At 41.0% G+C, this 22,094-nt stretch overlaps 1 protein-coding gene across 2 annotated transcripts in view; it reads right to left on the bottom strand.

Moving 5' to 3' along the window:
• The window catches only part of STAP1 (signal transducing adaptor family member 1), a 119,076-nt gene that overhangs the window by 45,211 nt on the left and 51,771 nt on the right, over positions 1-22,094 (bottom strand). For both annotated transcript variants that reach the window (XM_073597802.1, XM_073597794.1), the window contains exons 2-4: positions 15,349-15,417; positions 6,483-6,596; positions 3,086-3,142 (exon numbers count right to left, since the gene is read on the bottom strand). In XM_073597802.1, coding sequence (XP_073453903.1) covers positions 3,086-3,142; positions 6,483-6,596; positions 15,349-15,417 — 240 coding nt within the window. The remainder of the gene's footprint in view (positions 1-3,085; positions 3,143-6,482; positions 6,597-15,348; positions 15,418-22,094) is intronic.

The raw sequence follows: 22,094 nt of genomic DNA, 5'->3' as shown, positions 1-22,094 counted from the left end.
TGATTCCTCCCCCCTCGCCTGCTCGCTGACACTGCATAATGCGAGCGTTCACACAACCACGGACGCCCGATCTGCTCCTTCACCTGCATCCTCATTGGCAGGGAGAAGAGCGAGTTGCAGGAAGGACTCCACCAGGACTCTCAGTTACTGAAAAAACAGACTGATTTCTCCCGTCCTTAGGACAGGAGGACCAGCCTGTAAATTCCAAGAAATGCCAGACCAGCGCTGTCAATAGCAGGGGCAGGACAGCAAGAGGAGGCTGGGGAACCCCACAGTGGCAGAACACCAGGGCCCGGAGGCAAGACAACCTTTGCAACCCTGACAGTTCTCCCACTGCTTTGGACCCTTATATTTTCTTGATATGCTGGTGACATATATCTCTTGTTTTCTGCCACCCTGGGGGACCCCAATACAGTAGGAAGGGAGCTCACTGCAGAACATGTGAAAGGGCCCGTTGTGGGGTCGTAGTAAAGGGCCCCAGGAGATATGTATATATATGCATTTTATAGTTGCCCCCCTACTTTTGTCCCTGTCCCCCCATGTGCCCCCCCTAAATTTGAAAGCTAGAGACGCCACTGCTTACACAGTGCTGGAAAATAATGGTGGTTACATTGTAGCAAAGTGTCATTTCTTCAGTGTTGTCACATGAAAAGATATGATAAAATATTTACAAAAATGTGAGGGGTGTACTCACTTTTGTGAGCTACTGTATATATATATATATATATACATATATACAGTCAGGTCCATAAATATTGGGACATCAACACAATTCTAATCTTTTTGGCTTTATACACCACCACAATGGATTTGAAATGAAACAAATAAGATGTGCTTTATCTGCAGACTTTCAGCTTTAATTTGAGGGTATTTACATCCAAATCAGGTGAACGGTGTAGGAATTACAACAGTTTGTAAATGTGCCTCCCACTTTTTAAGGGACCAAAAGTAATGGGACAGATTAACAATCATCCATCAAACTTTCACTTTTTAATACTTGGTTGCAAATCCTTTACAGTCAATTACAGCCTGAAGTCTGGAACGCATAGACATCACCAGACGCTGGGTTTCATCCCTGGTGATGCTCTGCCAGGCCTCTACTACAGCTGTCTTCAGTTCCTGCTTGTTCTTGGGGCATTTTTCCTTCAGTTTTGTCTTCAGCAAGTGAAATGCATGCTCAATTAGATTTAGGTCAGGTGATTGACTTGGTCATTGCATAACATTCCACTTCTTTCCCTTTTGGTTGCTTTCGCAGTATTCTTCGGGTCATTGTCCATCTGCACTGTGAAGCGCTGTCCAATGAGTTCTGAAGCATTTTGCTGAATATGAGCAGATAATATTTCCCGAAACACTTCCGAATTCATCCTGCTGCTTTTGTCAGCAGTCACATCATCAATAAATACAAGAGAACCAGTTCCATTGGCAGTCATACATGCCCACGCCATGGCACTACCACCACCATGCTTCACTAATGAGGTGGTATGCTTTAGATCATGAGCAGTTCCTTTCCTTCTCCATACTCTTCTCTTCCAATCACTCTGGTACAAGTTGATCTTGGTCTCATCTGTCCATAGGATGTTGTTCCAGAACTGTGAAGGCTTTTTTAGATGTTGTTTGGCAAACTCTAATCTGGCCTTCCTGTTTTTGAGGCTCACCAATGGTTTACATCTTGTGGTGAACCCTCTGTATTCACTCTGATGAAGTCTTCTCTTGATTGTTGACTTTGACACACATACACCTACCTCCTAGAGAGTGTTCTTGATCTGGCCAACTGTTGTGAAGGGTGTTTTCTTCACCAGGGAAAGAATTCTTCGGTCATCCACCATAGTTGTTTTCTGTGGTCTTCCGGGTCTTTTGGTGTTGCTGAGCTCACCAATGCGTTCTTTCTTTTTAAGGATGTTCCAAACAGTTGATTTGGCCACACCTAATGTTTTTGCTATCTCTCTGATGGTTTTTTTTGTTTTTTCAGCCTAATGATGGCTTGCTTCACTGATAGTGATAGCTCTTTGGATCTCATATTGAGAGTTGACAGCAACAGATTCCAAATGCAAATAGCACACTTGAAATGAACTCTGGACCTTTTATCTGCTCCTTGTAAATGGGATAATGAGGGAATAACACACACTTGGCCATGGAATAGCTGAGCAGCCAATTGTCCCATTACTTTTGGTCCCTTAAAAAGTGGGAGGCACATATACAAACTGTTGTAATTCTTACTCCGTTCACCTGATTTGGATGTAAATACCCTCAAATTAAAGCTGAAAGTCTGCAGTTAAAGCCCATCTTATTCGTTTCATTTCAAATCCATTGTGGTGGTGGATAGAGCCAAAAAGATTAGAATTGTGTCGATGTCCCAATATTTATGGACCTGACTGTATATACACACACACACACACACACACACACACACACACACACATACATACACTGTATATAGCTTCAATAATTTTAATGAGCAGACAGATAGTAGGAGTGCCTGCCCTGACCAACTATTGTAATAAGGCGGCAAGGTGAGGCAGGGGTTTAACAAGACATAGGAGGTCAAAAAGTTTATTGTTTGGAAAACAACACTGAGACTCCCTAAAGAAATCATTGTAGCTTTGGAGAATTGGAGTTTCTTTTGGATAAGTAACGCCTAGTACATAACCAGAATTTAGGGCTTAATGATGGTAGGGCTGAACGAAAAAAAAACTTAAAGCTCAGGAGGATCCGCTGTACTAACTATCCCACATTAGTACAGCAATCTCCCCTGCTGTTCTATCATGTTTGCAGCCAGAACACTCGGTCAGCACTCTCAGCCATTGGCTTCTGTTGGGCCGACTCAAGTACACACAGGCCGAATGTCAGCCGGTTTCTATTTAACTGGCCGATGCCACCCGGCATTCGATTCATGCATACTAGGCTTAAGTCATACAAGTAATAATATAATAAAATTAAAAAGATACAGGTAAACAGTGGCCAGTCTAGTCACTGCACTGGAAAACAGGAAGTTATTGATTGGAATTCCTCATAAGGAGGCATGAGATTACTGGACAGTATGAAAAGTGATAAAAATATATATATATATTTATTTTTTTAATTGTACCTCAACCACGGTCAATATAAAGCCTTTCCACTCTTCAGCATCTTCGGCAATTTCTGTCTGCAAGATAATTCAAGTAATAAGAAAATGCCTTTTATTTAGCATCATCAACTTATTGTAATTTTTTTAGCATTGTAGACATATTCAAAAAGCTTACAGCTGTGGAAAGAAATTATCCATTGTCTGCATTTATTAGTGGGAGTATTGTTTAGGTCCCTGTCACACTAGTCATCCTTTTAATAATGTCAACTTGCTTAGGGAGCACTTACTTTTAAGGCTGTGTCACACTAGTTATCCTATCACTTGTGCCACTGACATCAACCTGATTTGAGTGTATTTACGTGCTCCAACAGCATCACTCCTTCACTATATATCTATATATATATATATATATATATATATATATATATATATACACCGGTATATATATATATATATATATATATTCTTTAGGACCATGTCACACTAGTCAACCTATCACTGACCAGGGCTGCCTTTAGAATTTGACAACCCAACAGCCCCTATCATAAGCTTCTCCTAGGGAACGAATAGGGATTACAGGAGAGTGATGGGACACACTAAACCACAGGGAGAGGAAAGAGCCACAGGCAGACTCTGCTGGGCCCAGGTCCCCCTGCTGACCCAAAGGGTCCTGGAACCAATATGAGAGGACTGACAGTACCCTCCTATTGACAGCCCAGACACTGACTTGGTAAGAGATCAAAAACCTGCTCCTACAACATCATTACAAACCAGCAAGGTGTCAATCCAGTTCTGCTCCCTTACTGGCAAACAAAATTTTGCAGTAATTTGGCATGGTAGTAGCAGTTGAAAGGTCTCTTCAGCAATGCTGCTGCTGGCAAGTTGCCTCCAGTGACAGGTTTGCTAATGTGGCATGGGTCTTGAAAAACACAGTAGTGACATTGGTGATATACAGACAATCATAAGTTCTACAGCATATGAAATACAATTTAAGATCATGTTTGAGAATACAGTGCCTTGAAAAAGTATTCATACCCCTTGAAATTTTCCACATTTTGTCATGTTACAACCAAAAACGTAAATGTATTTTATTGGGATTTTATGTGATAGACCAACACAAAGTGGCACATAATTGTGAAGTGGAAGGAAAATGATAAATGGTTTTCAATTTTTTTTTACAGATAAATATCTAAAAAGTGTGGCGTGCATTTGTATTCAGCCCCAGCTGCAAGTCTTTTTGGGGATGTCTCCACCAGCTTTGCACATCTAGAGAGTAAAATTTTTGACCATTCTCCTCGGCAAAATAGCTCAAGCTCTGTCAGATTGGATGTGAGCATCTGTGAACAGCAATTTTCAAGTTTCAAGTCTTGCCAGATTCTCAATTGCATTTAGGTCTGGACTTTGACTGCGCCAGTCTAACACATGAATACTGTAGGTTTTGATTCTAAACCATTCCATTGTAGCTCTGGCTGTATGTTTAGGGTGAACCTCCGCCCCAGTTTCAAGTCTTTTGCTGACTCTAACAGGTTTCTTCTAAGATTGCCCTGTATTTGGCTCCATCCATCTTCCTATCAAGTCTGACCAGTTTCCCTGTCCCTGCTGAAGAAAACCATCCCCATGGTGTGTTCAGGGTGATGTGCAGTGTTAGTTTTCCGCTACACAAAGCGTTTTGCTTTTAGGCCAAAAAGTTACATTTTGGTCTCATCTGACCAGAGCACCTTCTTCCACATGTTTGCTGTGTCCACCACATGGCTTCATGCAAACGGCAAACAAGTTAAGAAAGTTAAGAAAGCAATTTATGGCTTTCTTTCAACAATTACTTTCTTCTTGCCACTCTTCCACAAAGACCAGATTTGTGGAATGCACGACTAAAAGTTGTCCTGTGGACAGATTCTTCCACCTGAGCTGTGGATCTCTTCTACTTCTCCAGAGTTATCATGGCCCTCTTGGCTGCTTCTCTGATTAATGTTGCCTGGGTTGTCCATTTAGGTGGACAGCCATGTCTTGGTAGTTTTGCAGTTATGCCATACCCTTTCCATTTTCGGATGATGGATTGAACAGTGCTCCATGAAATGTTCAAAGCTTGGGATATTTTTTTTTTTATTTTAAAACCTAAGCCTGCTTTAAACTTCTCCACAACTTTACCCTGACCTGTCTGGTGTGTTCCATGGCCTTCATGATGCTGTTTGTTCACTAAGGTTCTCTAACAAACCTCTGAGGGCTTCACAGAACAGCTATATTTATACTGAGATTCAATTATACACCGCTGGACTCTATTTACTAAATAGATGACTTCTGAAGGCAATTGGTTCCACTAGATTTTAGTTAGGGGTATCAGAGTAAAGGGAGCTGAATACAAATGCACGCTATACGTTTAACATATTTATTTGTAAAACAAAATTGAAAAACCATTTATCATTTTCCTTTCACTTCACAATTATGTGCCACTTTGTGTTGGTCTATCACATAAAATCCCAATAGAATATGAAATCCACACCACATCAGTGTGAACTGAGACTCATTCTCTATAGTTATAAAGTAATGACAGACAAGATAGTAAGTGGCTGTCAGGGCTGGGCTCAGCCCTTCCTTCTCTGAGCTGGCCACTCAGATGTCGGCTAATTGCCAGCTCCCATCTCTCCATAGTTACTCAGCTGTTGATGATATCCTGCTCTTAAGTCCTGCCTCCTGCCTACAAGCCATCCAGTCCAGAGAAGCTCTGCCTTCGCCTTGGTCAACATCACAGAAACTGATATTCTGTTCAAGACTTGCTTTGCTGACATCCCTTCTGGTTCCAGATCCTGCTTGCTGTTCCACTACATTGATCCCTGACTTCTGGCTTGGCTGACTATCCGTTCCGGTTACTGAACTTTGGCTATGTTTTGACTACGTTTGTTCTTTTTACTTTTATTATTAAACAAGTGTGATTTAACTGTACTTCTGTCTCGGTCAGATTTCATGGTTTCTGACAGTGGTAGGCTATAGGTCAGTTCAGATCTGTAGTCCACCCTCCAAAACAGGAAGTTAAAGATGTAAGAAGTTTCAAACATACTCCACACATCTATATTTTTGTTAAAAATAAAAATAACATTTGATTCTTGTGCGAACCAAGGCTTGCATAGGGGCCTGCTTGACAGGTCCTATATGTGAAATATTTCTAAGGTTTCCAGTGCTGACAAAGGTGATGAAGCAACAATGAAGTGGGGAGTCGGGACCTGCAGCTTTCAGCGTTGATCATCTTGATAAATTCTACATCTATTTCTCATTAAGTTTATTCATACCATTTGCACTACGGCTTATGATTTAATAATACAAAGAAGAATAATGCCATTATTTTTGTTCATTAAGCAGAAACAGAAATCATTCATTTCAGCATGAGTCAATATTATTTGCTGTCTGCTTATGTAATTAAACTCACCCTTATAATCACTTCCTCCTTGTCCAAGGTCAATATAACTTCTGCCCATTGTTTCTGATTGGAAGGTCCATCAGTTATATTTGACATGTTTCGCAATTCAATGCTGTCCGTGTACTATTACAAGCAAGATATACTGTTACATATACAACATGGTAAAAGGTTCATGACTATTTTCTCATCAGTCTAGGCAAGGTGAGAAGAACAATAGTATAAAAAAAATGTACTGTTTTATATATTGCCTTGCCCATGCACACCTTTCCCTCTTTGCTAGTTTTAAAATTGATCACTGTGTCTGCTATCATTGCTTCAGCTGCAGATTGGTGTAAGTACATTTTCTGCAAGCACAGAAAAATACCTGTTGATTCTACTAGAAACCTTGTGTTCTTGTAAATTTATGTGGCCTGAGCGGAAATTTTAATCAAAGCAAACCCTCTGTATGTGTGGGGTGGGGGCTGTGGGTTTGAAAAAAGAGCAAACAAATAGAAAACACAATATCCAACTGATTATCTGAAAAATATGAACATTTTGTTTTAAGGCTTAGATAAAGAGTGGAACTATCTAACTGTATCTGAGAACCACAAACTGAAAATGCTATTTAATTCATTTTTAATATTTTCAAAGCAAACTCGCCCATCCATCCATGTCCTTGTGCTTTTTTTGTTGAAAAACACCCCCTAAATTTCTAGCTGTGGCCATCTTGAGTAAGGGCAGATGATTTATGTAGTGGTTACTTCTTGGAATCCTTAGCTCAGGTATGCAGGCAGGAGGGTGTGCTTAGCTGAGAAAGCACCTCATCCCCTCCTCCAGATGCAGCTAAAAAAATGCCCATGAAGACTCCTGGGATGTATGACATAATTTTGGCCAAGGACAGAGAAACCAGAAAGCATATGAAGAAATGTAAAAAAATGTTTTAAAACAAGTACATATGATATACCTTCTATATAATAATAATAATAATAATAATAATAATTTACTAATGTTAAGTTACGTGGTCAGAGATCTGTGTCAGAGTTTACATGAGATATGGCACCAACATCCCATTTAGACAAAAACAAGACATATGGGAGATATGGGACTTTAAAGGTGCAAAACATTAGAGACAACAAAGTATAAAAAATATATACAAATTTTAATAAATGAACAACATCAATAAAAACAATACATTCAGTACAGTCATGGCCATGGGTGTGTGCAAGGCATCCTATTATTGACAATGATTTACTGTGATCACGCTCATGTTTTCTACATGTTTCGCCATGTGGCTTCTTCATTCCCTGAACAAAAGCTAAAGGGCCCTACCTCAAGTTGTGAGTCTAGAGGCCCAAACAAAATTGAATTCAAGTGAGAAATGGAATCCGCTAGACATGTGCACACTGAAATATTTCGTTTCAGAATTTCGTTTTCGTCCGAAAAATAAATGTATTTAGTTACTCCCGAAATTCGTTTTTATTTATCTCGTTTTTCGTTAAAAATTGCATTCGTCCGAAAATCCAAATTAAGGTAGAATCTGTCATTGAAGGCTTATGGTGTCTGTCGAATGTGCATAGAAGATTTGACGGAGCAGCTAAACTGTACAACGCCGTATAGTTTACCTGCTCCGTCGAATCTTCTTAGAACTTTCAACAGACACCATAAGCCAAAGTACGTGTGTACTTAGTTCTAGCTATTTTACTGCTCCTCCTCTTTGGTTACAATCAGCCAATAACATTCATCATCATCATTAGTTTTATTTATCTTTTCTCCCCTACGTCGAATCTTTTCTCCCCTACGTCGAATCTTTCCTCCCGCTTTTCTCTCTATGTAGAATAATCTTGGACTAATAGAGCTAAGCTTAGGCACATTCGACCACAGGTTTGATGGACACAGATTGTTATTGTCATCATCATGTCGAATCTCCTATCTATATCAAACTGTTGTAGCAACGAAAACGAAAATAAAGCATTTGTTTATGTCGGATCTTTCGTTTTTCGGACTCTGCACTTTCGTTATCGTTTGTTAAAACGATAGCGAAAATACCTGAAATTCGGACGAAAATGCATTCGGACGAAAACGAATGCACATGTCTAGAATCCGCCAGAATACTGCATCCACAGTTCAAAATCCCCCGAATATTGCCAGGTCACCTATAGGGAGGGGTGAAAAAATGGCATGGATGCAGCAACGCCAGAAATGAAAAAACAAAATAAACAAAAACAAGAACAAAACAGTACAATACGAAACAAAACAGGACTAAAATAAATTAATCAAAACAGAAATAAATCATAACAAGATCAGAAGTATAGGTATGTATTTTTATTTTTGAATTCAATTTTGTTCGGGCCTCTAGATTCACAACATGAGGTAGGGCCCTTTGGTTTTTGTTCAGGGAATGTCTTTTGCCTTTCACTTAAGTGCAGTCATAGATACACATAAGATACAACTTGTTCATATTTGTTATAGTAATTTGTATTTTTTCCATTTTCATTGCACAACTAAAGTTGTCGAATCACAGGTATTTAATGAATCTTCATGTTCTTTCCTGAAGAAGCCACATGGCGAAACATGTAGAAAACATGAACGTGATCACAGTAAATCATTGTCAATAACAGGATGCCTTGCACACATCCATGGCCATGACTGTACTGTATGTATTGTTTTTATTGATGTTGATGTTGTTCATTTAATAAAATTTGTATATATTTTTTATACTTTGCTGTCTCCAATGTTCTATTTACTAATGCTAGCAGCAAAAGGAATAAAAATAGTCGATTGATGTTGATTGAGAAAGTTTAGTTGCATTTTAATGAGGAAGCAGATGCACCCAGGTAAGTCCGCTCTTAATTTATGCATTGCTACAGTGATATGAGTACACCCCATGAAAATCGTTGACTTTTTCAACATATTTTAACAGACAAACATTAGATCTTTCAAATAGTGCCTAAAGATAAAAGGTAATTTGCTTAAACAAAATGACACACAATTGACATGGTGTATAAATTTAATGATCTAAATTAACATAAACTCAGATTGGTCGTATGAAAAAAGTAAGTACATCTGTAAACTTACTAATACTTCAATCAGTGAAATTAGAAACCGGTGCTCCATATTAGGTGGCAATAATTAGAACCTCAAAAACAAATCCCTTTGTGCTCGCCCTCTTTTTAATACAACTAAAAAGAAGCTGCAGCACACAAAGAAAGCTATCTGCTTTAAAATATTACTATATCATAAAGTGCTGCGCTATCAAATAATCCCATGTGCAAAGAAAATTATAGTGACATCAAGCAAATGTCCGTATTTTTATGGTGCCAACATTCAAATATTCAGAATTTAACACAAGGTTCATGTTATTTTTGGTACTGACTCCAATTTTGAGAGCTGTCTCTTACAAATGTATATTTTTATTTCTGGTATCGTATTCTTAATGGTATTTGTTTACCATTGCTCTCCCTTCCCCTTTTCTTTAATTTGTATCCCCTATTGCTTTACTTAAAAACAAATAATAAAAAAATATTCTCAACCTTAAAATCTCTTCCTTTAAGATCAATTCCAAAGTTAGAAAATGCAGCTCATAAAAGGATATAAAAAAGACTAAATAGTGCTATCTGTGTAAAATACCAAGTCTCTTTTATTCAATATCAAAACTGGACTTACAAAGCAAATTGAAATGAATGCAGGGCATGTAATCACAGAGCAGGATCAGAGCCGTGGCTCACCATTGGCTAGAATCTCTGGCCAACAGCTCAGATGTAAACACAAGATGGGCTGCGGCTGGACAGAAAGAATCATCTGCTTTGGATCATAAAGAAAAGCATAAAAAAAGCTCTGCCCCACGAGTTACATTGGAAAACAAGGTATTCAAAGAATTTGACACTGAAGGACTGATGCATGGAAATACTTGCTGGTTCACAGTGCACCATGAATAGTCAAATTCTTGGATATTTGAATGTTATCACCACAAAAAAAAAATGCACATTGGTTTGATATCACTTTAATTTTGTTTGTACATTGGAATATTTGATAATGCTGCACTTTATGGTATAGTGATGATTAGAACCTCATTAGGGAGCATACATCTGAAGGGAGGTTAACTACCTTTTTAATGTAGCACCCTGACATGTCTGGGCCGGTCTTCCCTTTCTCCTGCCAGGTTATCTAAACTAGGGATGGAACCAAGTGTCGATGGGAACAGTGAGGCCATGGGGAACTCCAAAGACTAGTGGTAAGCTGGCCACGTGTTCCCCTCAGTGGGCTCCCTGCTTTGGGCCCAACCAACTCAGTAAATTGGAAGATATCCAAGAGCAAAACCCAAGGCAGATTGGAGAGACTTTGACCATGGGCCACTTACCTCTGAGAAGGACTGTTTATTATACTGATGAGAGACTGTACCTTGAACATTTTTAATGCACTGGCATTATTTGGATTCTGTTTATTTATTTAGTAAAAAGCCAAAAAGCAGGTTGTCAGGTTGAATATTCTATTACTGACCAAGTTGGGATGTGTGTAGTGCGGTGTATGGTGTGAAGGATTTATTTGCCTTTGTGGGATCCTATGTACAGTAAGGGCAAGTATACTGGTAACTTTTCTGTGGCCCTCAGGGTGTCAGGCTGTCAGGGCCGGGCTCAGCCCTTCCTTCTCTGGCCGGTCAGCTGTCGGCTAATTGCCAGCTCCTTTCTCTCCACAATGACTCAGCTGTTGATGATCTGCTCGTCAGTCCTGGCTACTTTAAGCCGTCCAGCTCACTTCTTCTGGCTCCTGATTCTGCTTGCTGTACTACTACGTTGACCTCTGGCTCTCTGACATTGGCATTGGCTGACTACCCGATCTGGTTACTGAACTTTGGCTAAGTATTGACTACGCTTATTCTGTTTACCTTTTTATTATTATTAAACAAGTGTGATTAACTGTACTTCTGTCTCGGTCTGATTCATCGTTTCTGACACAGGCAAAGAGGATTCAGCTGCTGTTGAGTATATAAAAAGAGAGCAAGAGACTGTCCTGTGGATGCTTTGTGCACATTAAGTCTCTGTACTTATACAGGTAAAGCACCTATGGACTGTGAGGTTGATTGTCATTCTGGGCCTTGTGGCCATCCACTACCTGCCAGGACCCAGAGGTCATATACAATAGTGGTGATGAGTACTCCAGCTGAAAGGAGGAGATAGTCCAGACCCCTTGTACACAAATTTTACAGTGGGGTCCCAACAATATTTGCTAGAGGGTGCTACAAGCAGGTGCAACTTGTTTTATTTAAACATCGGACATCTGGGGTCTGGTGTTCTCTTTGGTAATAAAAAATCAAAAATAGATGCGCTGTCACTTGAAACCCCAAAAATCTGGCAGCTGAAGGAATTTAGCATGGAGAAGCAGTCAAAATTTCAAGGCGTTGATAGTGGGCACTTATACAAAATACCTACAAGACATAATTTCTTGTACAGGGGGCAACACCAGCTTTTAATGCCAAGGACATACTTTTTTTCCCACTGTAAACCATTACATCTATTGAAATTTGTTAAACACATTAAAAACATAACATTTTCTTGTGTTCCTATTTCAAACATATCATCTTTATCTGTAAGCACTGTTTGAATAAAGATCTAATTCTTGTGTGTTCAAATGTACCAAAAAAGTCAAGAATTTTTATTTGGCATACATAAAGGGTATACTGTATATGGTCAAAATGTAAAATCATATTTATTTCCACATTATATTTCAATTATTTCTAGCCTACTCCTATTACCCTAAAAATTATTGAAGTTTGTAAACTTACTTTGTGAAGATCCCCACACATTTACTTCCCTGAATTTTGTGACACATACTACTATGCCCTGGTGTAAGCCAATGCTGTATCACAGAATTCATAGAGCCTGACTTCTACAGAGGTGCTGAGAGGAGGAATTTCAGGAGGCTGAGTCAGTACAGTAGTTACTGCTTGCAGGGAGCAAGGTACCATAGGATATGTAGTCCTAAGAAATACAAAGTAAACAGCAGAGGAGAAACTGCAAAGCATGCAGAGAATCCAGGAAGTGGTGGAAAGAAGTGACCAATAGACAGGCGGAACTCACACCATGAAAGGAGATTTTTTTTTGAGTACGCGTATATTTGATTGTCAAAAATAACTATTGTTTGTATTAGTATTATATTGCTGATATAAAAAAATAAAAAGCTATACTGTAACCAGGGCCGCTGATAAGAGGGTACCACTGGTCCCCCTGTACCGGGCACACGGGGGGGCCTGGGCAGCAGAAAAAAAAATTGCATGTGGGCAGGATAGGAAGGATGATCGGCAAGGCAATTACAGGAATGATCCCCTGTGTGGCGCTCTGCAACAGCTGAAAGCTGGTTTCTCCCCCTCCCACTGGCTGCTGGAGGGAGAGACACATAGGGCATCTTTCCTGTAATTGCTCCCCCACCGCAGCAATCCCCCTCCCTGTCCTGTCCATATCTGATTCCCATGTTCGCTGTCCCCAGTATATTCCAGTAAATGCCCAGCTACTGTGTATCCACGCCAATCAGCGGATCAGGGAGAGAATGTCTGCCGTGGGAGGCACAGGGAGGGATACCTTCTAGATGGCTAAAGGAGATGAAAGTCAGGAGGATACAGGGGGAGTCTGGAGGATGGTAAGGGATGGTCGGCACTCAGGATGACATCCAAAAAAATAGAATTTCTTTATTAAGTAACCATGTACAATGCTACGCTTTTTGGACGTTAGTCCTTGTCATGACTCTGTTGCCTGAAAAAGTTGTTTCAGACTATCTGGCTACCATCAGTGTGTCTTTCCGAACGGTGCGCAACCTTATCTGCGGTAATCAACACAACGAGGAGGTATACTCCCTGGCAGAAGCACGGCTAAACACAGACTGATGTCTTCAGTTATCAACCTCCTGGGGTAGAGTTCTGCTATATGAGGACCATGGAGACCTTCCAGATGGTGAGAAAAGTATTGATCCAGTTTACATCTGCTTACCAGGATGTGTCCCTCTAGCTCCTAGTACTCCCCCTGCTGCTTTTGAAATGCCGCTGTCTCTGCGCTATTTACCCAAGGTTTGCAATCTCAACTAGCTGGTCTGCTGACTGTATCTGCTGCTTAATCTGCTTATCAATATGGTTTGGTTTTTATGCCTACCGACACAGCTGAACTTATATAGTCTTTGAACTTCCATTAGCACTCTCCATCCATTCACCCATAACCTATATACCACGTCCATGACCGATGATTAAGGGAACACTTACCATCAGGAACCTGATTTGCATTATATTATTTAATTAACCCTTTTGTCATCGGCAGAAGTGTATGGTGAGTGTGTGATGTATGTGTGATGTATAGCCGCGGCTTCCCTTGTTTTTAAACTCATAGACAACTTTGTCTTTATTTTAATGGGTCTCTGATAGCCACTTATCTTTGCCCCCCCCCCCTTTTTTTTCTTTAATTGAATAATCAGTGTGGTGTTCAAATGTAGGAGCAAGGTACAATAGGATATGTAGTCCTAAGAAATACATAGTAAACAGCAGTTTTTATTTTTAATTGAATAATCAGTGTGGTGTTCAAATTTTTTTGCAATAATAAAATTAAATTGTATTCCTCATAGTGTTTGGGTCTTTGTCCTCTTAAAGAGAACTCTATTCTCTTTGTTTTGTCTACCATCAGTGCAGTTTGAAATAAATAATTCTATAACATTAGGCCGTATTTGCACTATACACCATGGAATGTGCATCCAGCCAATGGAGCATAAAGCAATGGTTTTAATTGCTCCACCAGCTGTCCAAAAATGAAAGATATAAATATCATCTGTTTTAAGAAGGCTTTAGTGAGCAAGGCACTGAATAGAGTGAGGGCTATATGGTTGTTTTAGTCTCTTCCCACCATAACATATACCTAGTAATGCAGTCTCTTCAACACCTAGGTCAGGATTGCCAGCTCACCCCTAATTATAACTAATTACATATGACATTTTGCTGATTAAATGTTGCCAGTATTCTAAGAGCCCTTGCACACTGGGGCGGTTTGCAGGCGCTATTGCGCTAATAATAGCGCCTGCAAACCGCCCCGAAAGTGCCGCTGCTTTCATTCCAGTGTGAAAGCCCCGAGGGCTTGCACACTGGAGCGATGCGCTGGCAGGACGTTAAAAAAAGTCCTGCTAGCAGCATCTTCGGAGCGGTGAAGGAGCGGAGTGTATACCGCTCCTTTACCGCTCCTGCCCATTGAAATCAATGGGACGGCGCGGCTATACCGCCGGCAAAGCGCCTCTGCAGAGGCGCTTTGCGGTGGTATTTAACCCTTTCTCGGCCGCTAGCGGGGGGTAAAACCGCCCCGCTAGCGGCCGCATACCGACGGTAAAACGCCGCTAATAATAGCGGCGTTTTACCGCCGACGCCGCCCCCCGCCCCAGTGTGCAAGGGCTCTAAGTGGAACTAAAGGCAAAACACTTTTTTAAAAATTTTGAATAGAGTAAGAGAGGATTATAACCCGTCAGTTTCTTTTTTGTTTGTTTGCTTTTTTGCCACCTGTGTCCCATTAGGGAAGATTTCGCTTTACTTTCTGTCCCATAGTCAAAACAGGAAGTGAGAGGAACATCCTGCCAAAGTGAAGGAATACCAAGGTCACCAGAACTATGGTCCCCTTTGACAAATTTCCTCTCTATTCCTGTTCTGGTGACAGCCAAAGATTAAGGATTTTCTTTTACTCTTGGTGACAACAATAAACAGGACAGATAGAGAGGGTGAATCTCCCTAACAGGGGCACAGACATTAATAAAAACCTGACAAGTGTTTTAATCCCTCACTGCATCAGTTTTCGTATGTAGTAGTGCCATATTGAAATAGTAAATGGTAAAATAAGGAGAGACAATTATATGATGAAAAATTGAAACATAACTGATATTTTACCTTTTCTTGTTTTTTATCACTATAAAGAAAGAGTTTTGTTCCTCGAAGTTCAGTCCAATACTTTGCTTCCTGTGGATAAAACAAACATTTTATTCATTTAAAAAATAAATTATGAAATATAAAGAAAATATAAAATATACACTATATATATAATAAATAATATAAAGAAACAAAATAAAATAAGACAATGCAGTATACACTGAATTCTAGTGTATATGGGCATCCTGAGTAGGTGGCCCCAGACTCCTGAGTTAAAGGAAACCTAGAGATATAAACTGTAGATTGCATCATTGATTGTCAGTCATGGTGACCCTCTTACTCTAACTAACCCAGAATAAGTATGCTGATTATAGCTCATGACTCTGAATTTCCCATATTGACTATGGTTAAAGTGTAGTCAATTCAAAACTTTTTTTTTTGTTTTATTTTTTTGTAGACAGAGTGTGGAAGGCTTTAAAACTCATATTCCTGCATTTTTTTTGCTTCCTGTGTCCTACTGGAGAAATTCCCCCTCATGTCCTGTTCTCGGGTTGTAACAGGAAATGAGATTAAATATCCCCAAAATGAACAAAATGTCCATCCTAAAGAGTTGTCACAGGGCCAGGTGTCCCCATTAGATGATTTTTAAGTCGCCTCTTGTTTTAATGGCAACTCAAAGATGTTGGGATTTCCCTTCACTTTGTCTCCATGATGATGGTCACTAGGACAAACAGACAAATCTCCCCAGTGAGTACATACACAGCAATGATAACCTGACAAAGAATCTAACATTTCTCTATTCTACCCAAAAACAAAAAAGTTATCCTTTACAGAGAGTGAGAGCAAGATTCGATCTGTGATTGCGTGATAAGGCCCTATTCACACTATTGCTGTTTCTCCTGCATCTGCCGTCATGCTGCCATGCACGACAATGGAAATCAAATTTTTTTATGTGGTGCCCATTTATGTCAATGCAACACAGTGCAGTACAATTTTTGGAAAGGTGCAGATGTTATTCTTGATGCAGCATAGTGTGTTTTTGGAACCGTAGACTTTAATGGGAGTGCATGGAAAGTTCATAAAATAATGCATGTGTAGCACCCTCCTAGCATAGCATGCTAGGCAAATGTAGTTTTTGTTTCCTTCTGTAGTCAAGACAGCAGTGATTGTTTGTTCCGGTCTGTTCAGGGTTTAACAGGCTGGCAGTTTGATTGCTTCCCCTTGCCTCTGGAAGAAGCTTCAAGAACAAAGGGAGGGAGATTCAAATGACCAGCCTGAATATTTATCATGGCCTGGCCAATCCTTTGAGAGTGTCCAGAAGGTGGCTGGGGAGGTAACAAATAGCCTGAAGCTCTGGAGAGATTGTGCTTTCTCCCCAGGAGTTTTCCAAGCTTTTGTGGGGGGGGGGGGCTGCTGCCCCTTTAAGGGGGCACCATAGGGATTGGGTCTGGAGAAGGCTTGTCCCGCTCACGAGACCATGTCTGGAGGAAGCTGGAAGAAGTGCAGCTTTCCTGGGAACATGTGAGTAATGACCTTGAGTTGACTTTGTGTGCTTTTGGGATATAAGTGCCAGAGATAGCTTGGACTGAGACAGCTCTCATAGGGTCTTAGAGTACTGGACATTCCCCTGTCCTCAGCAGAATCCTGGAGTGTGACCCTAGAGCAGGATCTCAAACTGGCGGCCCTCCAGCTGTTGTGGAACTACAAGTCCCATGAGGCATTGCAAGGCTGACAGTTACAAGCATGACTCCCACAGGCTGAGGCATGGTGGGGCTTATAGTACCTCAACAGCTGGAGGGCCACCAGTTTGAGACCCCTGCCCTAGAGAGAATTGTCCACTGTTTACTGTGCATTGTTTTGGAGTATCCCATGCCCTAACTCCTCTCCTGTTTAAAGTTCTTCAAGCAATAGATTTCAAAAAGACATCCCCTAGACTGAGTCATTGTAATCAGAGTGCTTGCGGCGGGCAGCCTCTATACTATTAGGGAAAAACTAGCTCAGTGGCCCCTAGGAGGGTAGTACTACACATGCACATGCGTTTTGTATGTGTTTTTGACAGGGTTTTGTGTTTAACAGCCTGTCTTCTACAAAAAAATGCATGAAGCATAAAAATGCATCAAAAACACATGTAAAAAAGAGCAAAAACTTGCTACAAAAATTCACTGAACAAGGCATGATTATGCAGCAGCACCAGTATGAACCTAGGCTAAATCCTTCACATTGGGGGAATTGAGAACACTCAGTACTTAGAGAATGGAGCCTCAGAGGCATATTTTGAGCTCCACGTTTAGAGGCAGAAAAAAAAAAACCCTTCTGGTTCGCGTTTCTGATTGGAGCTTGGAGGCAGAAAAAACGTAAAACTCTCCTAAACTCGTCTAAACATTGTACAAATAATGCTCTATATGAGCGTTTTTTACTTCCGAGAGAACAGACGTTTTTTTAAGCCCAGTGTACATGGAGCCTAAAAAGCATTATTGTAGCAGAAAATTGGGTCCAATTGGAGGGTGTGACCATAGGGACCATGCCTGTGCAGGGTGTTGTCAGATTTGCTTGTAATCACCATTAGGGGCTGATTGAGGAGTCCAATTGGGAGGAGAGTTCCTCAACATGAACCCTCATGACAGGATCACAAGGAATCAGCAGATTTACCAAGAGTGAAAACAACTAACATTACCACTTGCCAGCTTATGAGGGCACTGAGGTGGATGGCTTTAGAACTGCTTTAACCCCTTTAGATCCGTGCTATAGCCGAATGACGGCCACAGCGCGGACCTACTTTGCCGGGAGGACATCAATAGTCGTCCTCCCATTTGCACACTCCTCGCGCATGAAATACTAAAGAGTGGGCGGGGCTTTGAGAGAAGCGTCACATGAAATACTAAAGAGTGGGCGGGGCTGTGAGAGAAGCGTCACATGAAATACTAAAGAGTGGGCGGGGCTGTGAGAGAAGCGTCACATGAAATACTAAAGAGTGGGCGGGGCTTTGAGAGAAGCGTCACATGAAATACTAAAGAGTGGGCGGGGCTGTGAGAGAAGCGGCGCAGGAATACTAAAGAGTGGGCGGGGCTGTGAGAGAAGCGACACAGGAATATTAAAGAGTGGGCGGGGCTGTGAGAGAAGCGGCGCAGGAATTCTAAAGAGTGGGCGGGGCCGAGAAGGAGAGGCTCCACAGTGCGCGGGAACGGTAAGGGAGTGGGCGGAGCTTCCTAGTGTGAAGATAGGGCTGAGAAGGGGCGGAGCAGGGAAGGAAGACTCCATAGAGAGAGAACAGGCTGCGCGGAGGAAGTGCTCATCGCTTTCACTTTGAGCTGCTGTAAGTAAGTGTAACACATAATGGATGATTGGTAGAAGTCCTGATTATTAATATACTATAATACTGAAGTTTAGGTATGGATAGTTACATTGGCCCACGTTGGATCAATAGAAGTAAGTGTATGTCATACTGTGTGCCATACATACTAAAAGCTACAAATCCCTCTGATAGGCACCACTACTACAGTGACTGCTGGGTTGTGTGTGGGGAGAGAGGCTGCCCTGTTTCAGCCATTCAGCACGAGTTCTATTCAGAGAAAGCTTTGTGTATTTTCAATGAATGCAAGGCTTACTCTGATTGGGCAGGGTGACATCATGACTCCACCCCCTCATCCAATCAGAAAACACGTTGAATTCATTGAGTAAATGCAAAGAGATCTCTGATTGGCCCCTGTGCTGAGCGGCCGCCCCCCTCTGTACACTAAGCAGCAGTGTAGCTGTTTGGGACAGGACCCATAAGTTAACCACTTCAGCCCCAGAAGGATTTACCCCCAGGCCATTTTTTTGCGACAGGGCACTGTGTCACTTTAACTGACAATTGCGCGGTCGTGCGATGCTATATGCAAACAAAATTTACATCTATTTTCCCCCCACAAATAGAGCTTTCTTTTGGTGGTATCTGATCACCTCTGTGGTTTTTACTTTTTGCGCTATAAACAAAAAAAGAGCGACAATTTTTGAAAAAAAAAAACAATATTTTGTACTTTTTGCTATAATAAATATCCCAAAAAACTAATTTCTTCATCAGTTTAGGCCAATATGTATTCTTCTACATATTTTTGGTAAAAAAATTTGCAATACGCGGATATTGATTGGTTTGTGCAAATGTATAGGGGATATATTTATAGCATTTTTATTATTAATTATTTTTTTTACTAGTAATGGCGGTGATCAGCGATCTTTAGCAGGACTGCGACATTGCGGTGGACAGATCGGACACTTTTTTGGGACCAGTGACTTTTATACAGCGATCAGTGCTATAAAAATGCACTAATTACTGTATAAATGACAATGGCAGGGAAGGGGTTAATACTAGGGTGTGATCAAGGGGTTAAGTGTTCCCTAGGGAGAAGTTTCTATCTGTGGGGGGAGTGTACTGACTGGGAGTAGATAGAGATCGCTGTTCACTAGGAACAGAAGATCTCTCTCTACTCCCCTATCAGAACAGGGATCTGTTTGTTTACACTGACAGATTCCTGTGCTGTCCCTCTGTGGAGCAATCGTGGGTGGCCAGTGGACATTGCGGCCGCCGGCCATGCGCATTGGCTCTGGCGACGCGCTTGCCTGCTATAGCCTTTAAAGGGACCACCGTACCAGTATGGCGATTCACACAGACGAGCCAACCTGCCGCAGTATAACTGCGACAGCTAGTCGGCAAGTGGTTAAGCTGTTAGTAAAATCAGTCTGTTTATGCAGTAAAGCATGCTTATTATACTCACTGTGGAACCTAAGGGGTTAATCCTCTGCATTGTGTAAAAAGGCTGTTTGATCCTGTCTTCTCTGGTCCTCCCCTCTTCCATTGTCTCCAAAACATGTCCTGATAAGACTAAGTGACTGGAGTCAGGCTGCACATGCTCAGTTTGGTGTGTATTGCTACTAGAGAGTTTTTTTTTCCTTGGGAGGGTGCTCAGCACAGGGCCAATCGGCACTGTCCAGACAGAGGATCAGGGGTCCTGCAGCTTCATAGGACAGTCAGAGTAGAATGAAAACTCTTACTACAAGCTTTAACCAGACACTGATATAAGTCACAGGACTGTTATATACTGATGATGAGAAAAGGTATTTAGCAGTTTAAATTTACGAAATAAATTGCATTTCCTTGTTCTGATTACTGTGGGAGATACAAGGTCCTGGTTTTAGTAACACTTTAGGCCCCTTTCCCACTTGTGTGACATGTCCTGCGACTTGGGACTGCAGAGTCCCATGACAAGTCGCACTTCCTGATTTCCAATGAGTACCATTCATATCTGTGCGATTTCAAGTCGCAGCCACTTCAAAATACTCCCTGCACTAATTTGGTCCGACTTCCATAGACCTCAAGGTTACACAGGCATTGCTTCAAGTCACTGCAAAAGGTCGCACGAGTGTAAAAGGGGCCTAAATGGAGATCACAGAAATAGTGGTGCCTACTACACTGATTTCCAGCTTCCATGGGGACCCCACAGGTATGACACATACTTACATTGGTCTAAGCTGGACCAATATAACAGCGTAACAAATGGCATACCTGGCATTCAGCTTTAACCACTTAGCTTAGGCAGTTTTTTTTTTCATTTTATACACATATGTTTAAATCTGCACTGTTTGCTGGAAACGACCATCAACTCCACAAAAAGTATACATTTTTTGAAAGCAGAGGCCCTGGAGGTAGTTACAGTTTTATATGTCGCATGTTATTTGCACAGTTACTTGAATGCTCAAATGTGTATTATCTGGAAATAGTACAGTAAAATACATTTTTTGAAAAACAAACACAATGTAATATCCAATTTTTTTTGTAAAATATAAAAGATGGAATTGCGTTGAACAGATAGATACCACACATGTCAAGGAAGAAATTGCGCACACCCATGGAATCGCAAAAAAAAAAAAATACCCAAAACTCTCTATAGGCGACATTTTAAAAGCCTGCACAGGTCATCTGTTTAGAGTTAAAATCACAACAGTAAAATCAGTCTGTATATGCAGTAAAGCATGCTTGTTATACGCACTGTGGAACCTAAGGGGTTAATCCTGCCCGTTGTGTAAAAAGGATGTTTGATCCTGTCTTCTCTGATCCGCCCCTCCTTCCACTGACCCCAATCCATCTGCTGATAGAACAGAGCCCTGGAGGCACTCTACACATGCTCAGTTTGGTGTGTATTGCTGGAGAGTTTTTTTTTTTTTTTTTATTATGGGAGGGTGCATGTGATCAGCACAGTGCCAATCAGCACTGTCCAGACAGAAAGTCAGGGGTCATGCAGCCTCAGAGCAGAATGAAAACTCGGACAGACACTGATAGGAGTCACTAGACTGCTATATAGAGTACTGCTGATGAGAAAAGGTATTGAGCAGTTTTTATTTACAAAGATAATTGCATTTCCATGTTCTGTGTAATGTAGGAGACCAGATATAGTGAGTGCAGGGTCCTGGGTTTAGTAACACTTTAACAATGAGCTATGGCCCTAAAATTATTGCTCATCGACGTTAGCTACGATACCTCATATGCAGTGCCTTGAAAAAGTATTCATACCCATTGACATTTTCCACATTTTGTCATGTTACAACCAAAAACATAAATGTATTTAATTGGGATTTTATGTGATAGACCAACACAAAGTGCCACATAACTGTAAAGTGGAAGGAAAATTATAAATGGTTTTAAATTTATTTTACAAATAAATATCTGAAAAGTGTGGTGTGCATTTGTGTTCAGCCCCCTTTACCCTGGTACCCCTTAGGCCCCTTTCACACTC

Source organism: Aquarana catesbeiana, linkage group LG01 (genome assembly GCF_042186555.1).
Source record: "Aquarana catesbeiana isolate 2022-GZ linkage group LG01, ASM4218655v1, whole genome shotgun sequence".
Classification (NCBI taxonomy): domain Eukaryota; kingdom Metazoa; phylum Chordata; class Amphibia; order Anura; family Ranidae; genus Aquarana; species Aquarana catesbeiana.
Note: the sequence above shows the minus strand (reverse complement) of the source record. Positions and strands in the feature narration are given on the sequence as shown.